This window comes from Dryas octopetala, chromosome 2 (assembly GCF_963921425.1).
Source record: "Dryas octopetala chromosome 2, drDryOcto1.1, whole genome shotgun sequence".
NCBI classification, from domain to species: Eukaryota; Viridiplantae; Streptophyta; class Magnoliopsida; order Rosales; family Rosaceae; genus Dryas; species Dryas octopetala.
The window spans coordinates 26,612,936-26,631,043 of NC_141367.1; the positions used below are offsets into that span (position 1 = coordinate 26,612,936).

The 18,108-nt window shown below is 39.2% G+C and overlaps 4 protein-coding genes across 6 annotated transcripts; 2 read left to right on the forward strand and 2 right to left on the reverse strand.

The window, feature by feature from the left end:
• Positions 1–507: 507 nt before the first annotated feature.
• On the reverse strand, positions 508–1,176 carry LOC147294885 (large ribosomal subunit protein uL15x). Its single transcript, XM_086231705.1, has one exon. It carries the CDS (start codon positions 1,114–1,116, stop codon positions 676–678), a length of 441 nt encoding a protein of 146 aa, XP_086087831.1. The 5' UTR covers positions 1,117–1,176; the 3' UTR covers positions 508–675.
• Positions 1,177–1,810: 634 nt separating this feature from the next.
• On the reverse strand, positions 1,811–4,108 carry LOC147294886 (Tetratricopeptide repeat (TPR)-like superfamily protein). Its single transcript, XM_086232211.1, has 4 exons — positions 3,546–4,108; positions 3,098–3,250; positions 2,784–2,989; positions 1,811–2,153 (listed from the first exon to the last, which is right to left on the reverse strand). The coding sequence occupies exons 1-4, from the start codon at positions 4,050–4,052 to the stop codon at positions 1,946–1,948; spliced, it is 1,074 nt and encodes a 357-aa protein (XP_086088337.1). The 5' UTR covers positions 4,053–4,108; the 3' UTR covers positions 1,811–1,945.
• A 190-nt stretch (positions 4,109–4,298) lies between these two features.
• On the forward strand, positions 4,299–10,160 carry ABCB26 (transporter associated with antigen processing protein 1). Of its 2 annotated transcripts, XM_086231646.1 has the most exons (18): positions 4,299–5,000; positions 5,098–5,225; positions 5,402–5,444; positions 5,645–5,689; positions 5,817–5,939; positions 6,025–6,128; positions 6,442–6,496; positions 6,589–6,659; positions 6,789–6,891; positions 7,065–7,275; positions 7,570–7,643; positions 8,210–8,266; positions 8,352–8,426; positions 8,549–8,623; positions 8,699–8,980; positions 9,074–9,138; positions 9,212–9,272; positions 9,577–10,160. In XM_086231646.1, exons 1-18 carry the CDS (start codon positions 4,521–4,523, stop codon positions 9,655–9,657), a joined length of 2,133 nt encoding a protein of 710 aa, XP_086087772.1. In that variant the 5' UTR covers positions 4,299–4,520; the 3' UTR covers positions 9,658–10,160. The 2 variants fall into 2 exon arrangements, with proteins under 2 accessions (XP_086087772.1, XP_086087773.1); XM_086231647.1 differs by lacking the exon at positions 4,299–5,000 and having other exon boundaries at positions 5,113–5,236.
• Positions 10,161–10,522: 362 nt separating this feature from the next.
• Positions 10,523–17,724, forward strand: LOC147294888 (cyclin-like protein). Of its 2 annotated transcripts, none has more exons than XM_086231644.1 (12): positions 10,523–11,230; positions 11,391–11,439; positions 11,610–12,014; positions 13,394–13,752; positions 13,829–14,032; positions 14,118–14,306; positions 14,494–14,568; positions 14,647–14,713; positions 14,832–15,921; positions 16,006–16,062; positions 17,272–17,346; positions 17,507–17,724. In XM_086231644.1, the coding sequence occupies exons 1-12, from the start codon at positions 10,841–10,843 to the stop codon at positions 17,550–17,552; spliced, it is 3,006 nt and encodes a 1,001-aa protein (XP_086087770.1). In that variant the 5' UTR covers positions 10,523–10,840; the 3' UTR covers positions 17,553–17,724. The 2 variants fall into 2 exon arrangements, with proteins under 2 accessions (XP_086087770.1, XP_086087771.1); XM_086231645.1 differs by having other exon boundaries at positions 13,832–14,032.
• The last annotated feature ends 384 nt before the right edge of the window (positions 17,725–18,108 follow it).

Consider the following 18,108-nt stretch of genomic DNA (forward strand, 5'->3'; position numbering starts at 1 on the left):
CACAAATGCACATTGCAAGTACGGCTTAAGACTATCCATTAAGATGATAAGACCTAAAAAACATTACCAAACTTGGCACATGGCCACAACACGTCATACACATTCACAAAAACCATTTCAGGCTAATCCTGTGCATATGACTAGCAAAGATAGAGTTAAGCATACCCAACATCACTGGTACAAATACCTAACAATACAGTTTCCACCAAAACTAGAAAAAAATCGCAGTAGTGTTTGTATGCGAAAAAATCCTTATACCTGTAGTTTCTTGATTTAAACCAATGTTGAATCCTGGTCATTGAGCTTGATACATAGTCCAAGCATTTACAGCAAGATCAATAGATGGTCGCTCTTTGTCACAGTAAGATGAACCCTCAACATTAACTAAACAAACAATATCCCACACATCCACAAGGCATAGCGCAACAATAAACAAAAGCCAACCAGAATTTACCAATAGCGAAAATTGAAGCAAATCCATCATGTTACCAACCAAAAAACAGATAATAAGCAAAACCCATTAATTGGAAAAGGCATTAAACATCCGCTCATTGAACTTTGGAAATATAACATAAATGTAGCATAACAGTCTAAACCAAATTTATAAAAACAAAAATGCAGTAAAGAGCAATGAAATCATAAACCCTAAAGGTGAAAAATCCAAGACCTCCGAACCTAAGCGGTGAGAACAACAGCACCACCAGCTTCCTTAATCTTCTTCTCGGCGGTCTTGGAGATGAGCTTGGCCTTCACCACAACAGGCTGGTTCTGAGGCAACGCACCCTTGCCCAGGACCTTGAAGTAGCCATACTGCGAGACATCGATCAACGGCACGTTGTCCTTGGTGGCCTTGTCCTTGGCCTCCTGGGGGAGGAGGGACCAGAGCTTGTCGACGTTGACGATGGGGCAGTAGAACTTGTTGCGGAGCTTGTGGAAGTAGCGCATACCCACTTTACCAAAATACCCCGGATGGTACTTGTCGAAGAGGATGCGGTGGTGGTGCATGCCTCCGGCGTTTCCGCGACCTCCGGGATGCTTTCGGTGCTTGCCGATTCGACCGTGCCCGGCGCTCACGTGCCCTCGCTTCTTGCGGTTCTTCTTGAAGCGGGTCGTCATCTCTGCGTCTCTCTCTCTTTGCCCTCTAGGGTTTCGGCGGCTCAGAGAAGGTTAGAGGGAGGCTGGGATTTGGGATATTTATTTGGTGACGATGTTTGTGGATTTACGCTTTTGCCCTTAGGGTTTAGGGATTCGGTGTTTCAAATAGGGGTAAATGTGTTATTTAGGGTACGCATGATGCTCTGGACTTGTAGAGTGAGTTGGGTTCAAGAGTTTTGATTATTTTTCAGCCCAAGTATTCTATACTCTTTCTCTAGCCCAATCATCCAAACTCACTGGGCTTATGTATCATCCAAATTTACTAGGCTTATGATTGATTGATTACTGCCTCTCCTAAACAGTATTTACAAAGTGTTTAGCTTATTAACGTTTTTATCGGTAATATTTCGTTAGAAACACATAAAAAAGTACTTCATGTGTATTCACTTATAAGGATTTCCTGAAGTACTTATCAAATGCTTCTCTTAAAAGTTCCAGTCAAAGAAGAGATGAAGAGTGGAAAATTGATGATTTACTATTGTTTTCTTACTAGCCAAATATACTAGTTTTCTTACTATTGTTTCAATAAACATATGATTATAATAATACGTTTTATATGTGAAAACTTCTCATACAGATGTCCAGAAGTTTGTTAGAACTTAGTTGTTGTAATAAGTCACTTGAGTACAAATAAAAATGCATGAAAACACAGGAAGCTTTGAAAAAGCACTTAAGAAATTTAATCTTTCACCATAAAATGTACATAATATTACATGAACAACTTATAATTACATGAATAACATTATAAACACCTCAATAATCACAAATACAATTATGATCCTTGTATAATTCATCTTTGAAGAAAGACGGCAGCTCCAACTAAACCCAACCATACTGTCAGAGCTATCCAAAAAGCTTGGCTTTTCTCCAATTCAACTGGAGGTCGCCATACCATAAAGTCCCCTAAGTAGTCTTTCGACGATGGAAGCTGATTGGTTATTGTCCCACTGCTCCTCTGATCCTTGTCCTTGTATTTATCACTCCACGATGCTGCATAGCTGCATTAGTCACACAACAAAAACCTCGTTAGTCATGGAAAATTGGAAACCATTGAAGAGTTGCTGAAAGTGACCAAACTTGAGCCATGAAGAGTTTGTTCCAAACCAAGCTACTCAACTGGGAACAAAATTACATCTTTACAGTTTCATTTCCAGTATGTTTATTTAACAGCCCTGCTTTCCTAGACAACTAAGAGAAGGATAAAACAACTTTATTGAATTGTCCAATCAGGGATTAATGTGGTAAGAAATAAGTGTTGGTTGGGGAAGGAAAATAGATTTAAGCAATCAGAACATGTGTCAAAAGATCAAAGCACTAATTTCAGACAGACTCCAAAGTTAATTAAGAGCGCTTCAAGATTACCAATTCTAAATGGATCCTCATTCTAGATTCCTTTAGTGCTCAATTTAAGTTTTCATTACACATGTGATGATCTAATGTTTGATGATGCAGGCACCAAATGTGGTGGCTGTAAGAATTGATAGACTGAGAATTGGAGCTGCTCGAGGTACAAGGGACTGGGACATTTCACGTAAGAGAGGGATAGCTCTATGCAGACCAGAGGAAACACATAAACAGTGCACAAGCAACAATTAGCATGACATGGTTGAGATGAAAAGGACCAATACCTGTCATAACTAGAACCAATGAGTGGTATGGTTACCATCTCTTCTTGGGTTATCTTGAGCTTTGGTGCTTGCAAAATGTAGCGAAGCTCTGCTGCTTGGCGCCGAATGCTGACACTGGGGTGCTTCTTCTCCAATTGCAGGTACAGATCAATGCAATCAGCATGGCGTTTATTAGCCTCATAGGCCATTGCAAGCCAAATTTGTATCTGGAAACAATAACACTAATTTCCATTAGTACATTGATCAAGCATGTAGCATTAACACAATCGTGAAAAGGAGAGATTCTCATAGTCAGAGGGAGCTAGCTAACCAACCTCACCACCAAATAAGGTGGGCCTAGGAATGATTGTGAGGGCACCTTCTAGAAACTCAATGGCACGACCGTACATGCCCCTCCCATAAGCCTTCTGGCCCAAATCGAACATCAACTGTGCGGTGGCTCGTCGCTCTGCCTGCTCCTTAGCCACCTGCTCTCTTACACCATAACAACAAAACCGCCAACAACGAAATTAAGAACAAGCTACCCATCTAAAGCAATCAACTTCTCGACAATAATTCTTGTTCATAGTTCAGCCACCTAAGATTCCAACTTCGAACCATCATTAATTATAAGGCCAATGCATTCATCTTCACTTTCAAATAAAATAAGTACCATCTCAATCTAGTTTGGTATATGAATTAATTAACGTTATCAAATAACACAAAAACGATTTCTTTCCCTTAATTTTCCGAGAAACCAAACAATACATGGAAAATACTGACCTTTTCTAGCTCTTTCCTGACTCTCATCCGCTTCTCGTGTTCCGTCTCTTCTCCACCATCGCCTTCATAATCCTCCATCTGATTCTGTATCTCCTCGGCTTTCTTGACCAACTCTTTCCTCTCCTCGATCTCCTTCACTCTCCTCCGCATTTCCTTCTCCCAATCGAACTGCTGCTCCTCTTCCCCTTCCCCAAACCCATTCCCGTTGCCGTTCCCCTCCTCCTCGTCCCTATCGAAGTCCACGCCGTTCACCTTCGAATTCGACTTCCCTCGCGCCACGACTCTTTGGCTCCGAGCCTCCCCGTCCGAGTCGAATCCCTTGGCGACGACAAAACCGTTGTGCGCGTGACTGTGAGGAGGGTGGTCCCTCTTCGGCAGGTTCAGGTTCAGGTTCAAGTTCAATAGGGCGTCGAGCGCCACCGGACGAGAAGTCTTCCGGTCCGGTATTATGGTCCTTGTCGAGGTCACGTCTAGTAACAGAGCTAGGTTTCCGAGAACCACGGCCATGGTGCCGACTGTCGGGGTCAGAGAAAGAGAGAGAAGAGTAAAGTTACGGGGTTCCCGCTGAAAAGACTGTGAGAGAGATATTTACGTCGTTATTTTGTTATGACTAAAATACCCTTAACATTGTGTGGTTATTACCTTCAAAATCATCAATTAAGAAACATAGATTCTGAAGTTGGCGAGGGCAATGTTGTTGGAAAGGATGTGAACGTGGCGTGTCACAGGCGAGAGCCGTGTGGCAAAGAAGCCTCGAGCTTGATTAGTCTCAAGACGGAACACGTCACTGGAGAAAAAAACGACGGCGTACAAGACCGTTCCACACGCCAGTTGGTGAGCCGTTGAGGTGGGACCCAATCCCTCTTATCAGTACTCCCGCGAGGGCCACATCTTCGTCTCCGACGACACAGAGAGTGGAGCTGAGCAGAGGATATAACGATTTGAAATTGAAGCTCATATAGCTTCATCCAATCAATGCCTCTCTCTCTTCCAACTATGTCTCTGCCACTATGCAACATACAGCCCCCGCTTCTCTCTTACGTTCACCACAAACAACCTCTTTTCATAGTAACTTCGCAAAAAGTCCTTCATTTCACTTCCAGAACAAGAAAAAAGTCTCCCCTTTCTCTCTCCCTTTCTTCTTCTTCTTCGAATCCCAGACGATTTCACTTTTCTCCTCCAAAATCAGCCTCCATTAACGGCTATGCACCGGAAGAGTACAAAAACGATCCCCAAGAAACCGATGTCGAGCTCTTCGAAAGGCTCCGAAGATTGTTCGCTTTTCTCCCCTCAATCTTGCCAGGTGGTAATTGGTGGAACTTCTCCGACGACGCAGACTTTAAAATCTTCGCCGAGCCGGTGACTCTGACTCGCGCTCTGACTCGGATGTGGGGCTTGGTTGCCCGAGACCGTTGGGTTATCTTTGCCGCTTTCTCTGCCCTAATTATCGCTGCGGTTCGTGCTTTTTATTTTTGATTATTTTGATAGCACAGAATTAGTTTTCTAGATTTTGTTTTTACTGAATTGAGTTGTTTGGTATTTGCTGCTTCAGCTTTCGGAGATATCCATACCCCATTACTTGACGGCGTCAATCTTCTCGGCACAGAGCGGTCAAGTCGCTGTGTTCCGTCAGAATGTGCGGCTCTTGGTGATTGTTTGTGTCATTTCGGGATTATGCAGGTCAAAATCTTGTATGGACAGAGTTCCCTTCTTCTTCATGAATTGCATTGCATCTGTTTTTTGTAAAGTGTCAAACTTGAATAATTGTTTTTGTGTAAATAATCACGAAACTTCCATGAGTGATCAGTGAGTGATGTGCACTGCTGCTGACCCCCTACTCTGTTTCTGGACTACAGTGGTCTCCGCGGATGCTGTTTTGGCATTGCAAATATGCTTCTGGTGAGTTTCTCTCTCTTGATTTTGCCTTCTTGTCAAGTCTCTATGATTTACGAGCTACTGTGTCTCTTACCATGTGTTTGATGATGACAATGTGAAGGGAATATAAGCTTCTTCTAATTTCACTTTACTTGTTAAAAGATGCCCTCTTAGTCCTTTCTTTTTTCCCTTTGATTATTGGATCCTTTAATTTCATTTTTCAGGTCAAGCGAATGAGGGAAACACTATACTCTTCACTTCTTCTTCAGGTTCCGAAACTCTTAGATTGTTTCTTCTTAAATTTCAATTTCTATTATTTGCTTCTACCAAGCAAGTTGTAACTTTCTAGATATGTTGGTGCATTGTTTGACTTATTCTTGAGTATCTCCATTGTAGGATATATTCTTTTTTGACAGTGAAACAGTTGGTGATTTGACAAGTAGGCTTGGGGCAGATTGTCAGCAAGTATCACGGGTTATTGGAAATGATCTCAATATGATATTACGCAATGGTCTTCAGGTTTACTCACTACTTAAATTTTCAATCTATTCTGAGTTTCCCTACACTTTGAGAATTAATTTGCCTTTCCATTGTTCTTTTTCAGGGGACAGGTGCCCTCATCTACTTGCTAATTTTGTCATGGCCGCTTGGTTTATGTGTATTGACAATATGCTCTACTTTAGCAGCAATTATGCTGCTTTATGGCTGGTAAGATTTTTTCACAGTTTCTTCAGATATTCTTCCCAAATTTATATTAATATTCAATTAATTGGTTATATAAGACTATAAAGTGGATGGGTGTCGGGAAAAGATAAGCACAAGAGTAGTATCCGAAAGAAATAGTGTTTCGGTTTCAGAAGAGCTAGATCTTCTATGACTTCAGAGAAGATCTTGATCTTTAAATACGGAGAAATGAACAGACATGTTTGTATCAAATGCTTGTTGTTCTTGAGCCCGTTCTTTTGACCCATACATTGTTGCTGTAAGAATGTTGAGGCTTAAACTTTTTTCGTTCTTATAGGTATCAGAAAAAGGCAGCAAAGCTAACTCAAGAGTTCACTGCCTCTGCCAATGAGGTAGAATTAGAAATATTAGCTATAATTTTTTGTTGAAGATTTTGGTTCCTACATGATTTACATGATGCCCAAGTTGTTGTTTTGTAATGTAGGTTGCACAAGAGACATTCTCTTTGCTGAGAACTGTTCGTGTTTATGGAACAGAAAAACAAGAGCTTGGAAGGTGTAGATGCTACAGATTTGCATCTTTTACCAGTCATTTGCAATAAATATAGGCATAGGCAAGCAGGAAGGCCGTACACTTCTTTGTTTAGTGGTTGACAGGGATATTTTATCTTTATATGATGTATAGGTACAAGCTGTGGCTGGGGAAATTAGCTGATATAAGCATGCGACAAAGTGCTGCATATGGTTTTTGGAACTTGAGCTTCAATACTCTTTATCACTCAACACAGGTCTAGCTTTTCAGTGGTTTTCAAAATGATATGATTTAAGAATTTATTCTATGTTCATAATCAACACATAAGTGACAATTTAATTTAAAACTTGATTGTTTCATTTATATTTTCTTGAACCCTCTAGTTCTTGCAGTTGACTTCTGCTATTGTTGGCACATACAATTTTCTAGGTCATTGCTGTGCTGATAGGAGGAATGTCTATTCTAGCTGGTCATATTACGGCAGAGAAACTTACAAAGTTTATATTGTACAGCGAGTGGCTAATTTATTCAACATGGTTTGTGGGGGACAATTTGTCCTCTCTGATGCAATCTGTTGGGGCAAGTGAAAAAGTCTTCCAATTAATGGACCTCCTACCTAGTGACCAATTTACATCAAAAGGTAATAAATTTATGAACTTTTATGGAATGTTTTACATCAATATGTTGTTTCATGTTAGGTTTAGGTTTTATTTTCAATGCTTTCTATGATTTATTTTTTCATATTTTGCAGTATTGGTGTGCCTGGAGTTTGTATATTGATGATTATGAGACTGTTTATTTTTCCATGGAAGATTTTTGTTGTTGTTGTTGTTGTTGTCAGGAGTGATGCTATTCTGAATACTTGTTTCTAAATTTGTGTATTAACTTCTATTTGTATTGTTTAATTTATTTGATTTTCGATGTTGTGTGATAGGATCAAAGTTGCCAAAGCTGGCTGGACATATTGATTTTGTAAATGTTTCTTTTCATTATCCTTCAAGGCCAACGGTATGTTTCCTTTCCTATTCATCATATCCCAAATACTTCATCTGGGTTATGCTTTTGTCAGCCGCTGTTTCTGGTATCCCTTTCCATGGTCCACCACTTGAGTGCAGTACGAATGGTGCTAAAATAGAAATACATGTCCATAAAAGTGGTCTTTCCATTTCTCCAGCCCACCATACACTGCCCTCAAAGTGTTGTAGTCTCTTTCTTGGTGGTATCAAGAGCATGTATGGAGAGAGATTTGTTAACTAGAAGCTGCATACTTTTGTTTATTTGTCTTCTCCACTAGAGTATCTCCCATTCTACTGCAATTTTTTTTCTTCATTTGTTCATTTTCTATGCCTTTAGAGGAATAAAGATCCCAAATATACATAGTTTATCTACAATTAACATATATAAACTGTATATGATATTTAATATTTAAACCACTTAATTCCTATGGTACACCATTTTATACGTCACTTCATTTGTCTAAGCTAGCTGATTAGGAGTTGATTTTATGTTTTTTTGTTTTCTTGAAATTGTTAATTTTGCAAATGCAAAAAGAAAATAATTAGACATTTGAATAGGTACCTGTACTGCAAAACATCAGCTTATCGGTGAATCCTAATGAAGTGGTTGCTATTGTAAGTGTTGCTGATTCTCGTTCTTGATTTCTTATTTCCCTAGTAATGGTAAGCAGTTAATTTCTCTCCTTTCCAATTTTCTTAGGTTGGTCTTAGTGGTAGTGGAAAAAGCACACTGGTGAATATTTTGCTTCGTCTATATGAGCCAACAAATGGTCAGGTAAAACGTTTTTAGCCTTCCATCAATGTGTTGTAATGATAAATAAATAAATTAGAAGAACTTGTGATGTTGATAATTTGCTTAGTGCAATTTCCCATTAATGTACTTTTCTTTAACTGCAGATTTTGATTGATGGATTTCCTCTACAAGAGTTAGATGTCATGTGGTTGAGAGAAAGAATCGGATTTGTGGGACAGGTTCTTATTTTGTTTCCAGCATTGAAATTTGCAGATTAAGTAGACCTTTTCTCATTACAATTAGAATCTAAACAGGAACCCAGACTTTTTCGTATGGACATTGGTTCAAACATTAGATATGGATGTACCAGAGATGTAAGGCCGGAGGATGTTGAATGGGCTGCCAAGCAGGCACATGCACATGATTTCATTTCATCCCTGCCCAATGGTTATCATACACTTGTTGATGATGATTTACTCAGTGGGGGACAAAAGCAGAGAATTGCCATTGCTAGGGCCATTCTTAGGGACCCAACCATTTTGATCCTTGATGAAGCCACTAGCGCATTGGATGCAGAGAGTGAACACAATGTCAAGGTAAGTACTTCTGCCAATTAGCTCTCCACACCCCTATACCCAAGAGTTTTAAAAGGATGAGTTATTTGATGTAGCATTCTCCATCATTTCCAGGGTGTTCTCCGAGCTGTCAGAAGTGACATGACAACAAGGAGAACTGTCATAATTATTGCACACAGGTAGATTTGCTAACATCCTCTCTTTTAGTTGTGTTATGGCAATTCTAAAATTTCACTTCCTCACTTTATACAGGCTTTCTACCATACAAGCTGCTGACAAGATAGTGGTAATGGATGGTGGTAGAATTGTTGAGGTTAGTACTTGCCCATCATATATTTTTTGAATTTTTTTCTGTTCTGCCAGTATACTACTTTTCCTTTGTTAAGTGGAAAATGTTGGACTTTCAATACTCTGCTTAGAGAATGTGACTGCTGTCCACTTAAACAAAGAAGCCTCATGGGATACTATTCCATGATCTCTCTTACCAGAGCATATTCCGAGTTTTATTTTTTGGGAGAGAGCTTGATGCAAACACCACTTGACCAGGAGGCCTAGTATCTTTTGCACCTGTTATTTTGTTATGCAAGCTATGAATATAACTTTTCTGTTACACACAGACTGGCAGTCACAGGGAGCTTCTCACTAAGGATGGCCTCTATGCTCGACTGAATAGAAGACAAGCCGATGCTGTGGCATGATCTTGGAGTATCATGACACTTAGAGTTTAACTCGTGTTTGTTTGATTACTTTTTGATGAAATGCAGTATGCCTTTGGAGGTCCATGTAACTTTCTTACCTCTGACCCCATACAATATTTGATTAAAAAAGCTCCTCGCGGGTCGTAAAGGAATGTTTAAGCGCTGAAGCTGTTGTAGTGATACCATCTCCATCCGTTAGGTATGCAAGGCTGCTTCAAACAGAACCTGAGGCATCATACTCCCCTTTTTAGAACCTCGGGAGTGTAATTTGAAAAGGCACAGATGCATGCATAGGATTATGGATAGACATGGAACAAAAGTCGCTAGTAATGTAATCTACATTTCTAGCTTTCAGTGGTGCCATTTTCTTTTTTCTCAGGAAACATACTTGTACAACAATGTTCTTATAAAATTTGTGTATGTAGTCACCGCGGAACCTCAGAATCGAGTATAAAGCATAGATATACACAGCTACAGCAAAAAATTGAGTGATTGACTGATTATACCAGCTTGTTTGGCGCATGGTTGAATTCCTTTATATTATCTGTTGTAATTCTATGTTGTAAGTCGAGTCTTTAGCTTGGAAGTTCAAGCATCGTAGTTTTCTAAGGTATGTTTAAGCTGCGTCATTGGTTGTTATTGCATCATCTATATTTGCCAAACAAAAGTTTACGCATAAGTAATATTTTATTACATATTTTGGCAACATAGGTAGACCTTTTAAACATAAGAAATTAATATTTCCATGGTCAAATTAGAAAATTTGCACTAATCCTTCATTTTAACCATGAGATTATTATAGTAACTACACGTTATTCTACTTTCTACTCGGTCACTTTTTTTTACTATAATTTTCATTACACATTTTGTGTTTGATGCTCATGTTTTTTACTATGTCAAAGGTTTAGTGTTGGAATAATTTGCATCTGATTTGATGGCTATGGGCTCATTGGCAATACTATGGGCTTTGAAATAGCCCCAAAAAGGCCCAAGTTATGTAACAGCCGGGCCTCCTAAGGTCGCTTGTCCTCCTTCTCCACTTGATTACCCACTTCACTTGTGCGAACCCTGGTTTCCAATCGGAAGTCGAAACCCCCTGCACCAACAATAAACGACACAAAACTGAAATTAATAAGAAAAAAATAGAAGAAAAAAAAGGCCGAAAAGCCAACAGGGCAGGCCGATGGATTCGTACCAAGCGCAGCAGCGGTTCATGAGGCCACCGCTGGCGCAACCACCGGCCACGTCGGATCTCTACCACTACCAGCAGCAGCCAAGAGCAGCAGTCCCTCAACCTCAGCAAGGGCAGTGGTACTCCAACCAGTACCAGTACCACTCACTACAGTCCCCGTCGCCTCCTCCACAACAGTGGGGTCCACCACCGCCTCCTAACGCCGACCATCTGCCTCCCCCGCCGGGTTCTTATCCTCCGCCCCCTCCGCATCCTTATCCTGCGCACCACATCCAGCCCAACCACCACTTCCCTCCTCCTCCTCCTCCTCAATCCCGCCCTCACATGCCTCCTCACCTCCCTCCCCCACCTCCTCATCCGTCTTATCCTCAGCTCACCCAGGTATTTCTGGAACTCTCTCTGTTGTCACATGTATGTATTTGTGTATGTAACTCATGCTGATTAATTGATCCTTGGTTTGAAAACAACCATTGTATTTTATTTGAGGGTAAAGTTTGTGGGCATAGTGTATGTTAATATTCTAACGCAAATATGCTTGTAGGAGTGGGGAGCTCCGAGTTGGCCAAATAACCAAGTTTGGGATTACGCAGGTAAGTTTTCTCTACATTACATTTCATATAACTCATATGCTGCAGTAAAACACTGGCTTTGTTTTCCATTAGATTTTTGTGTGAGTCAAAATGTTGCTAGGAGCTTCTTTTGGATTCCCTTTTCGTGGGTTAATGACCTTGGATTCAATTTAATTGTTTGTGAATGGTAGCCCATAATAATGAAGATTGGGCAGCCAAGGCTAGGGCATGGGCAGATGCTAGAAATGCGATGGAGAGCCAGCAGCATCAACAGTTGCAGTTTCCTCCGGCAGGCAGACTTGAAGAACAAAGTCATTATCATGATCAGTATCCTCAATCCATTGACTCTCATTCTGCATCTAGCTATCAACAGGTTCCAGTTTCAGGCACACCGACACACCGCCCACCAGGAATTCATCCCCAGGAGACTACATCTATCAGCTCCGAACCATCTTCTTATGCACATCACACTGTTAGAGATGGAACGTCAGCCGGGGACACAAATGCTGTGTTTCATCGTCAAGGAAACCTACCTACAACTACAAGTCCATCTGTTCATCAGCAGGAGGTACCTTCTAGTTATTCTTCTGTTACAGGTAATAATTCACATGGCATTTTGGCTTTGCATGTGAAGCTTGAGGTTCCACAACTTCCGTTGTGGAACCCAATTTTTCTCTTTAATTCCACATTCTTTATTTTGTCAATAGTGCCAAATATAGGGCTTTTCTTAAAGAACAGTTAAGTATCTTCAATTCAAAAGTTGTGGAACTCAATGTTTCTGTCAGTAGTACCAAATATAGGACCTTTCATAAAGAACAGTTAAGTATCTTCAAAATTAGAATTGGAGGCTGCTTCATGTGTGCTGTGGTTGTTCCCCCAAATTAATCTGGATATTAGTAGGTTGTTAATAGTAACTGGTTAAGTGGTTCTCCTTTTCCCTTTTATCTTTTTTTTGTTTTTTTGAAATAACTGTTCTCATTTATTAATTATTTATTCTGAATGGATACTCAGTTGCTTTTTCATAATTGACACTCTTGTGCAGGTGTAGGTTCTCATCTGGATTCTTTTCTTAAAAAAAAAATAATAATAATAATATTAATAATACTGAGAATTTTAGAGATAGAGATGTGAAATTTTACAATATAAGAATTCCGTTCTTCACGTTGAATTTCATGTGTTGGGCTTGGAAGAATTTGGGAGAGATTCACATGTGTGGGGGAGTGCTAGAGTATAAAATAATTATTATCCCACATCCTAATAGCTTACGCTTTTGGTAGTATTGGTAAACCGATAAAACTTAACAACCTCCATATCAACATATAAATATATATGTAAAGTTCTCTTAAAATAAAAAAAATTAGAAGAGACTTGTACTGAAAAAAATAAATAAATAAATTGGAACACCTTAGCAATCAATTGGTGGCAAGTGCAAAGGAGGTTGAAGCATTTAACTCAAAAGAATACCTTGATTATATTGCCTTACCAAGTAAACTTTGTTCTTTTCTTAAGCTCAAGGAGTCTTATCAAGTAGAGAAAGAGTACATCTTCCATTTGATTGAGTGCTGCTAATCTTCATTAAAAGGGAAATATTAACTGGCAAGAACTACATCTCCCTTGTACAGATGCTTTGAGTTGGATGCATGGAAATATAAACGGGTTTTTGGAGCTATCTTTTTTTTTTTTTTTAACTGTTTCCCATTTTGATCAGCTTCTGCTGAGAGCAGGGGAGAAAAACTATTAACTTCTAGTAATACTAATCTGGAATGGACAAAGATTGTAGAGCATGGTTACGTCAGTATTCTCACAATTACATCAAATTTTAGAACAAACATTCATATAGAAAAAGATGAGTTTTGCTTTCATAAACCAAAAGATTGGATAACTAGAAACCAATTTGGACCTTTATTGTTCCACAGGATTTTTTCCCCTGATTTAGTCTTTTGATTTGCTGTTTGACTACTTACTTGAATTGCAGGCAATGAAGGTGCTGCAGATCAGAATGAGCAGTCTTACAAATTCTTGCCTTTGCCAAATTCCTCAGCTCAGGAAGGACATCACCACATGCAATCATCACAGCCATTGCCCTTTGGATATGGCAGTCAGTCTGCTAATCCAACAACCAAGCTTTCTGACCAGCCTTTAGAATTTGCACCTGGGTTTAATTCTGATCACCATCAACACATGCAGTCCAGCTATGCTTATCATGATTCACATGGAACTATAAGAGGTGTTGACCCTGCTACCACAGCGACTTCCATGAATGCTTGGCCTTCTTCTGTTGCACCTGGTGTAGTTTATCCTCCTATTCATCCAGTTCTTTCATCAGGACCACAGGTGATAATTCTGGTTTCATGAGTCTTCAGTTCTAGAACCCTGAAATGAATGTGCTGACATTTGTTTCATTCTGTAGCAGGATCCCTCCATGGCAATACCCTCTCCTGTTCCTGGGCATGCTCCACCTTCATTTGGTAGTTTTCCTGGACTGAGCCTCCAGCCCACAATTCCTTCTGCTGCTCCCCCCTTTGCTCTTACTGCAGGAAATGCAATTCACCCTACTGCAGCCTTCCCTGGTGATGCATATGGAGTTTCTACAGTTTCTGAGCGCCCCAAAAAGGTAAAATTTTGCCATTGTTAATATGTGAAATGTGAATGGTGAGTGACATGATTGTTATTCATCTATTCTCCTGAAATTTTGCTAGGCTTCAGTGCCTAATTGGCTTAGAGAGGAAATTAAGAAAGCAGTCATCACAAGTTCGTCTATGGATCATCCTAAGGAGGAAACACAATCTATGGAGGATGAAGGTGTTGATAGATCTTTTGGGAAGAGTGACCAAGCTGATAGCAAAAGCATCGATTCTTCTAGATCAACTGAAGAAGAGGATGACGAGGTATTATTCTTTCTCCTGAAGATGATTTATTTTGCATCTGAAGCCCCCTTCCACCTAGTGAACTGTTCTTTCTGAAAAATGCAGTGCTGTTTATTTGCTCCATATGATATTCCCATGATAATAGCTATTTGGATGTACTTCATTTCATTATTAGGAATTGACCTGCCCTATCTTTTTTGTTTTGTAGGATCAAGTGGAAGCAGCTAAGACTGCGGCAATTAACCAGGAAATAAAGCGTGTCCTTACTGAAGTTCTATTAAAGGTTCTACAGCTTATAAAGTGAGAGACTGGTTATTTAACTTATATATACCGCATTTTTAACTATTATGTTTTTGGACAGGTTACTGATGAGCTGTTTGATGAAATTGCAATGAAAGTTCTGAGTGAAGATGATCTGACACTTGAAGGTAAATGTACCGTAATTACAGGCCGTTGTATTGTTAGGTCTAACATTCTTGCTCTCTCCCTGTTTTTTTCTTTAAAAAGAGAAAGAATGAATCTAATTAATTAAGTCATTTGTTACAGTTGAGCAGAGAACACTCACTTTAAACAATAAGGTATTGCCATCTCCCCCAGCAGTTTCTGCTCCCAAGGCGTCTGCAAAGGTGTTAATTCCAGCCAAGTTGAAGGAATCTGAGACTGAAGATGTCAGTGAAAAATCTAGTTCCAGTTCACCGGGTGATGTATTGGGTCTTGCAAATTATGCTAGCGATGAAGATGATGGAGATGGTGAAGTTAAGAGTCCTGGTGGGCCAAATTCTGGGAAAGATGCTTTTCTTCAGCAGTCAACTGTTAAAAAGCCTTCAAATGATAGACATGATGCCGCATCAAATGACAGTTCCTCAACAGAGCTTGAAGAACACAGTAGAAGTCGGACAAATTCAGCGAGTGATCCAAGAAAAACCAGTTCACTTGAGTCCAAATATAATAACAGTGCTGCTATTAGTGATATTAGTTATAATAGCCACAAGAATGATGAAAGTAATGCTGATTATAACCTGCCAGGTGGCATTACTGCCTCTAGGTTGAAGGATGCTGTAGGCATATTGAAACCTGAACTACCTAAAGAAAATGTCAATGTCAAAAAAGCATCCAAAGATGACCCACAAGGTAGGGAGTCCAAGATGAAATCTGCTAAGCATGATCGTCATGAGAGTAAAAAGAGTTCTGTTAAAGACTCCAGTAAGGAGGTAGAGAGTGGTAAGATTAGGACAGATGATGAGAATCGTAAGAGGCAGGATGAGAGGCATCTGAGGAAGGAAAGGACAGATGATCGGAATGGCTCAAAAGAAAAGATGAAAGAGCAAAGTGTTAAGCCTGGAGAAAAAGTTCAGGAATCTGAGTCAAGAAAAAGGTCTTCCCATTCTGATGCCAAGGAGGATAAAAGAGAAACAGAGAGGCTCCGTAGAGCTAGTGCTAAAGAAGATATGAACAGGAAAAGAGAACAGACAAAGGACAAGGAGGATGATAGATCAAGACATAAGCATTCTACCGACTCAAGTAGGCACAAGAGAAGGCGCTCCTCTTCCATTGGAAGTAGGGGCAGAAACAGCAAGGACAACTCGGTTAATCATGCCAATGATTCAAGTGATGAAGCTTCTGATGATTCTAAAAGGTTCATCATTGTGATCTTCTGACTATTTCTCCTTGTGTTCTACTTATGTTGTGTTGTGGTTCATATACCAGTTATGTGCTGCAGGAAGCTACATTCAAGGAGACGTAACTTATCACCTTCACCCGTCAAGTCTAGGAGAAGGTACCATTTATCAGAAATTTCATTGTTTTTTATATCTGTTGGCATCATAAGGTTCAGCCCATTGTGTTCTAAGTAGCTCTGAGAAAACGAACATGATAATATGTTATGGAGATATTGTTCTCTTATACAGAGAAATAGTCGTAGATTCGTAATCACCAAAACAACTTAAACATAAGGTTATTGGTAGGTTAAGCAAAATATATAAGAAACAGTATGAACTGTTTTTAAATCCTACTCTCTTCTACTTAATCTGTTCATCTGGGGTTTTTTCGTGGTTCCAGTTTGATTGTTGTGCAAGATTGACATTCTTTTTTGTGATAGTTTGTTTTTTATGCTATGCAGTAAATCAAGATATATTCTCTGGTCAATTAGATTGCATTGTTCTTTTTGCTTCCTTTTTTTTTTTTTTTTTTTGTCTTAAATGTTGTACATCTTTCAGCATCATCTCTTTCTTGTTGAAGTTTGAGTCTATTTCCAGTGACAGAATTCACGACTACTTCCTTAAATGCATGCTACCCTAGTGATGTGACTAATTTACCCTAGTGATGTGACTACTTTAAACATTTTGAGGTCATGGAAGTTTTGTGGTATGTGTAGCTCTTTTATTTTGATTGATTTGCAATATCAGAAATTAAAACTGAAATTAGGAATGAAGAGTGAAGAGTGGAGTGAAAGCATATACGTGGTTCCATTGTATGTATATTCTTAATTATCCGTGTTGAATTCAATTTCATATGGATGTTGTGGTATTGTCTAAATGAATAGGATCATTCATCTGGGTCTCGGCAACCTTTTATGCAATGGTGCAGAGAAAACATAGTTGTGAAAAGAAGAATGGGTATCCTGGTTTTATTGTATGCTTTCCTTGTGGCTTTTACTGTTTGGGCTTTTTTTCTGTCTAGTTTGGGATAACACATAGTGAAGTGCAGTATAAGCGAAAGTAACTAATATCATTAATAGCAGAAGCAGAATAGGTTCTGTACAGTCATTATAACTTTGTCATGCTTTAAACCTTTTGCTTTCTAAGTTCGTTGTGAGAATTATGACTCTGTCATATTAAGGTTCTTTACATAGTCATTAGAAGCAGAATAATATATTCTAACGGGCCACTCCCTATCAAGCATGACTCTTCACAAGGCTGAGCATTTCTCTTCTAGACCATGAATGTTTAACTCACCAAATTAGTATCATGGATGTTTTCATTTCTAGACAAGTTTCGCGGTCTCCACATAGCAAGCATTCTCAGCGCAGGCATTCTCCCTATTCTTCTCTTGATACCAACAGGTATGTTGCCATGAAATCTTTGTTAGTGGTAATGTTTTTGTGACATAAACATGTGACATAAACACCTATCACTAAGCAACTCAGGTGAAATTGCCAGGCTTCCGCATCTGCAACTCTGATTGTTGTCTGGTCTGTTTTAACTGTACTAATTTATATGCAGGGGAAGAAGGTCAAGATCCAGATCACCTGTGCGGCGGCCGAGATGATTGGGGGAAGGATGCTAAGTAGGTTAAGTGCCAGAATTACGCTGTGAAGTGGTCTGAAGGGCTGATAAGCGCAGGAACTACACAAGGCTAGTGCAGCACGTGCAGCGGCGGAACATAGAAGGGAGTAAGAGGGGCCATGGCCCCTGCAAACTTTTGAAAAAAAAAAAAACAATTAAGTTGTAGAATACCAATGCGACATCATTTGAATTCTTGATCTTTATCGTTATGGGGTAATACAAGTTCATTTTCTTTTTGTTTTTAATTGATTAATATTGCTGTTGTTTTTTTGTTTGTCTTAAGAATTTAAGAGTGGGTTTATTTGAATCCAATTATATTGTATATTTCCAACTTCTTGTATGTACTTTCTTTTTCTCAACTATTGGTGATTTATCTTATACTTTTTTATTTTATTTTAAGAAGGCTTATTTATTATTTTACCCGTGAAAGTAACTTCTAATCTAACTTTACTTCCTAACATTTATTTTGTATCACATTATTCTCTGAAATTAATTCTCATGTATTACTTTGCTCACTTTTTATTTTTACAAACTTTGAA